General features: G+C 49.4%; 1 protein-coding gene across 1 annotated transcript; it reads right to left on the bottom strand.

Annotated features, from left to right (window-relative positions):
- Nucleotides 1-3,519: 3,519 nt before the first annotated feature.
- LOC112992437 (prolactin-releasing peptide receptor-like) lies at nucleotides 3,520-4,611 on the bottom strand. The gene has a single exon (XM_026115522.2). The coding sequence runs from the start codon at nucleotides 4,609-4,611 to the stop codon at nucleotides 3,520-3,522; it is 1,092 nt and encodes a 363-aa protein (XP_025971307.2).
- Between the last annotated feature and the right edge of the window lie 854 nt (nucleotides 4,612-5,465).

The following is a 5,465-nucleotide window of genomic DNA, read 5'->3' as shown; positions in this document are numbered from 1 at the left end:
CTAGGACTTCTCCTGGCTTTGCTTGGCAACTATGTAACTTGTTTTGGCTTGCTGCTCGCGGTGGCAGAGAAAATATCCTAACCTTTGTGTCTGACCACTGCCTTTCGATAGTGAAGATGAATGTTAATATTGTCTATCACATTTCTGTAAGCAAAGATTTAGAAGTTAAAATAGCTGCTGCTTGAAACTTTTGAAAATAGACCCTTAAGCAGGAATTGCATGGCAATATTAGCACTGAGGCTTGGGTCAACTGGCCTAAGTAGGAGGATGTTGTTCAGACCTAGAGCTGGGAATCAGGGTATCCCTATTTTATTGCTGAATTCCTGTGTTGCTTTAAAAAGAAAAAAAAAAAATCCTTCATTTTGGTATGCATTGCGCTGGGGGTGCAAGTTGCCTGAGCATGCACAGCACCGTCAGCCGAAGAGGGCACTAACAACACTTTGCGCTTAGCAGGTAGATAGTTATATCCTGCGTAGTGCAGAGCCCAATAATGCATAAAAAGGTGCCCAAAATGTTTTTGCTGGCCAAGGATTGAGCGGTAGTTGAGCACCGCTGTGCCAGGGGCATACCGTGCTCTGCCTCCCTTCCTTCTCAGAGACCAATTAGTTTGTATTGCAAACTTCAGATAGACAGATATGGAGTATTTATAGCACTGTAGTGAGAAATACAAAGTCAATTGAAGCAAATCTTGATTCATTACCTCACTAAAAGTTGCATACCCAACTTTTTCTCTCTAGCCAGAGCTGTTTCTCTGCAGAGCCATCCTAACACATCAGCCGGTCTAATTTCTCCATCCCTGATCTCAGACTGACCGACCCTCAAGCAGCTGCTGCCACTAGTGACAGCAACACAGATAAATACGTCTAAATTTATTGTTTTCCTGGAATGAGATTAAGTTGCGCTCAAGGACATCAAAAGTAGGCTTCCTTTTCTTAGAGCAGAATCAATTCAGGCACACAGTCTGAGTTTTTCAATCCTTTATTAGAGGAAAGGACAAGCATCACTCTTCTGGTTTGCTCTCCTTTGGGACAAGCGAGCTGGCCCCCTTCCCCTGAGCACAGTCCTGCATGATAACTCGACAGCTGTGAAAAGTGAACAGAATTAGCTGCTGTATAGGTGCAGAACAGAGCTCATGAGCATCTGCATTACTTTGCATTTGGTAGGGCCCTGTCGCAGCCGGTCATGCTGCAGGCGGTAATACCGTCCATACAGGAGCCATCGGGACACACAAAGGTCTCAGCAGGAACGCAAGCATGCAGCAGCTCATCCCCGGGCGTAACGAGAGCAGATGAGGGAACCTGCTGAGGCTGTTACAGTGCAACCAGCTGCGTTTGCACTGGAGGATGCCAAGCCGCTCTCTCAAAGCAGAGTGACACGAGTGATGCCCAGCACAGTGGAGAGCTTTCATCTGGCAGCGAGGAAACGCAGTCTGGAGGCTTTCAGGTCCTTTCTCCTGTTGGGAAGAGCAGTGATGGATCCATGGCATGGTCACACGGAGTGCTGTAGGGAACGCTGACCCTGAAACTTGGGGCTGAGGGTAAAGCTGGGACCGGTCCCCAAAGGGCTCCTTCTGGGCAACCAAAAGGTTAAACCTGAGCTGGGCGGCCAGTGCAAGGGGAGATGCTGCCTTCTCCTCGTGTCACTTACACACACCAGGCTGACAGACTGCAAATATGCCAGCGGTCTAGAGCAACTAAGCAGGGTCCGACCAGCAAAACCAACCTTTAGCCAGCCATTTCTGGGTTAGAGCAGTCCGTTGCCAGAATTCCCACCTCTGCCCATTGAGGACTACTTTGCTATGGGGAACCGCAAGAATTTCACTAATGCTTCCTGGATACTTCTCCGTTAGTTGCATGCCCTACGTGCTTGCTGTTGCACATTAACAGTCGGAAAAATTGGGACCTTCCAGTCTCGTTACACAAATGGCTTCTTCAGAAAGTTAAGTAGATTATGAAAGTCCTCCCTCACCCCATCTCTCCAAATGAGACATCCGTTTTCAGCAGCCACAAGCCCCCACAGAGTCTCCGACAGAAGAATGCAGGTTGCCGAATGTGCACAGCCTTTACCAGTGAACTGCAATTTAAAAAAAAGAAACACAACACACAGCAATTTCACTGTTACCTGTGAGAGCTGGTGTTCTTACAGGAGGCAGAATGGGCTATCTGTTGCTTAGGAACAATCTTTATCCTACAAAATGAATCCATACTCTAAAGACTTTCTTAAATGCACCTAATGTGTGTTTTTTTCTTGCTTAGAACGGATCCACCTCCTAAATAAGCCGTGAGGAGAAGTCTTTCTGTGTCTGAACAGAGCCCTGGCCACCTGCTTCGACCCAGTTGTGATTGGAGAGCTGGATGCCGTCTGCCAAAGCCCGACGGGAGACTTGCTCGTCTCAGAAAGCCCCCGCTTTCTCTGCCCCAGCGCCTGGCACGTGTCTCTCGCTGCGTGGCCCAGTGCTCACAGGGACGGGGCTTAGACGTTTCCCCTTGGCTTTTTGCTCCTTGCAGAATTGCCTCCAACCAGAAGCACATCTGGGCCCACACCCGGCCAAACCCTGTCCAGCATTCCTCAGCATTCACCCAGCTCCCTGAACGCTGCTGCGGGAGCCATAGGAAGTCAAAGGTGCTTGTCTCCGCATCACCGTGGTCACCTTCCTGCGGGAAACGCTTGCGTTGTACTGCAGTGTTTTGCCTCCAAATACTAGTTCGGCGGCTGTATTAGTAAGCTATGTGATTTAGGACATTTGGGGAAAATTTAGGATTTTGGCCAAATTTGCCAAATTGTCAGAGGAGCCACAAAAGTGGCCTTGAAAGTTCTGAGGAAGGGACCTCTGTGCGTGTGCAGGCACATACAACCTCTCTGGTGGGCACAGTTCAGATTATTAGTCCCTACTGCTGGATCGTACCCTTGAGGCATGCAAAACTGAGCGTTTTTTAGCATTTTGTAAGTGGGTGCTAAAATGCCATTTTCTCTCTCACGCTTGAGTTGGCACTACCGAGCAAGCACAAAAACTGAGGCAGAACTCTGACCATGTAGATGCGTAGACTATTTCTAAAAACTGAGGCTCATAAAGAAATATATCAGAATAGTTGTGTTCAGTCATCAATCTGGATATATACTCGTTGTTCTATTTCAACAGGGCAAGCAACTGTTGTTTCACAGACACTCACTTCTTCTTATCTGTGCCTTGAATTAAGTCAGTTAGAAGCACCCATCACTCTTCCAGCATTTCTACACATAGAAGGAGAGCAAGTAAATCTGGCTCAGAATCTTCATTTGTGAGAGTGCTGTGTTGTTGCACTTGTTTGTTTTTCACAAAGACCAAAATATACTTGAGTTGCTCAGAAGAGCTGCTCCTTGAAGACATATCCCACAATTCTCAATTGTCAGGCGCAAGAGTCCTCTTTTGGGGAACCACAACATATCAGTATCACCTGGCTTGAGCAATGGCTATGTCCCGCTTAAACCAGAAGTGCACATCAGGTCCAAGAGCAAAACTGATCTGCTTGGGTATTTCAATTAAGAGAGTCTAGTTTGCAAAGCTATCTTATCTGAGAACCCTGTAGGAGCATCTGCCAGGGTGGAGCAGGTATTGAGTCGAGATGCCTTGCAAGACATAATGCTGGAGCTCTTCTTCTTGCGGTAAAAGTAGTTGCTAAGGTGGAATCGGAATTTCTCGTGGAGGGAAGCGTAGATGAAAGGGTTGTAGCAGGCAGAGCTCATGGCAATGAAGTGACACGAGACTTGGATGACGTTCACGTACCTCTTGTCCAGGATGGTGAATTCCTCATCAATGTCTCTGATGAAGTTTACCACCTGGAGAGGCAGCCAGCAGATAGCAAAGCACACCACTGATACGGTGAGCACCCGGAAGGTCTTCTGCTTCGTTTTGGTCCATTTGTCTTGGCAGGGGTAGGCAGCACCTGGGATATTTCTCTTCCGGAGGTGGTAGGAAATGGCACAGAAAGAGATCGATACTGCCAAAAGTGGGAGCATGTAGGACAAGAGGAGCATCAAGCACGAGTACAGCAGCCTCTCTCTCTCTTCGTGCTTCCAGAACTCTTCGCAGATGATCATGTCATGGCCAATCTTGTTGAGATCCAGGTAGTGGGTGTGCAGCGAAGTGGGAACGGAGGCCACAATAGAGAGTAACCAAATGAAGGCAACGATGCAGACGCAGGACTTGCGGCTTATCCTTCTGCGAATGGGGTAAGCAACAACAACATACCGGTCCACTGCGATAGCAGTGAGAGACAGCACTGACACAAACACCGTGGCAGCCTGCATCAAGGTGACAAAGTAGCACATGAACATCCCAAAGAGCCAGCCCCGGATCTCGAAGGCATAGGACACGGTCAGTGGGACGCAGGCGAGGCACATGATGAAGTCAGCCACAGCCAGGTTCCCTATCAGGAAATTAGTGGTGCAGTGCAGCTTCTTGGTGAGAGCAATGAGAAGGATGAGGAAGAGGTTCCCTACACACGCCACTGTCACCAGGGTGGCATAGAGGGGGATGAAGAGCGGTTTCAGCTCCAAGAGGAGGTCCAGGCCAGTGAACAGAAGCGCTGAGCTGTTCTGCCACGAATCATTTGAGAGCTGACTGTAAGCCATGCTAGGTCTCTCCTGTAACAGATGCTGCTTCTCCATACCTTAAAGTCAAGCAGAGACAGGTTTGTTAGCCCTAAAGAGGAAAGAAATGTGCTCTGTTTGTACTTTGGGGCAGAGGAACCTGTCTCCAGGGCCCAGGTCCCCTTTGGTTGCCAAATACTAGCCTGGGCTAGCAAAGGTGATGCTGGGCTGTCTTTAGCTGGTCCTGATTTAGGGCTGACTGTGGTTTTCTGTCATATGTCAGGATAGCCCGGAGATTACTGTTCATTAGGTCTCTCCATTGGCCTGCAGTAGGGCTGTCCTGGCAGCCAGCTCAGACCCTAGGTGCACTCTCGTCCCTGATGGGGTGTGGGGACAGAGATGTCACGGCACCACCAGTGCCACCACCTCCTGGCTCTTTGGGCTTGCGTGGCTCGCGCTCGGAGGTGGTGCTGCTAGCCCTCGCCTCAGCGGGGAGCCCTGAGGTGGCCACAGCAATGCTTAGGAAGCTCAGAAAAGTCTCCCCAGCTGAACGGGGGGCTGGTGTCCTCCTCCCCGGTCCTTGGAGTGTGGTTGGCCCCGTCACTAGAAGCTCCCGGTCCCCAGGGGTCCCGGAGCCAGAGCAGGGAACTGAAGGAGGAAGGGGACAGCATGCTTGCATCACCCAAGGGTGGGAGGTAGAGCAGCCAAAGGGGTCTCAGAGCCCTGTGTTGCCTGTAGTGACACATTGGCTGACTTAAAAGAGGCTGTTTTTTTTAATTTTTAAAAAAAGAACATCCTCAGTGGCAGATGCAGAGCTGAGCGTTGGTAAGGAGAAAAAATGAAACTTGGCTAAGGAATGGTTAATCATCTGGTTGCAAAGCCACGACAAGCTGCCA

This window comes from Dromaius novaehollandiae, chromosome 5 (genome assembly GCF_036370855.1).
Source record: "Dromaius novaehollandiae isolate bDroNov1 chromosome 5, bDroNov1.hap1, whole genome shotgun sequence".
Classification (NCBI taxonomy): Eukaryota; Metazoa; Chordata; class Aves; order Casuariiformes; family Dromaiidae; genus Dromaius; species Dromaius novaehollandiae.
This window is presented reverse-complemented; position numbering and strand designations above follow the sequence as displayed.

What these genes read in the sequence shown, in the direction of transcription:
- LOC112992437 (XM_026115522.2), bottom strand. Translation starts at nt 4,611, where the DNA reads ATGGCTTACAGTCAGCTCTCAAATGATTCGTGGCAGAACAGCTCAGCG.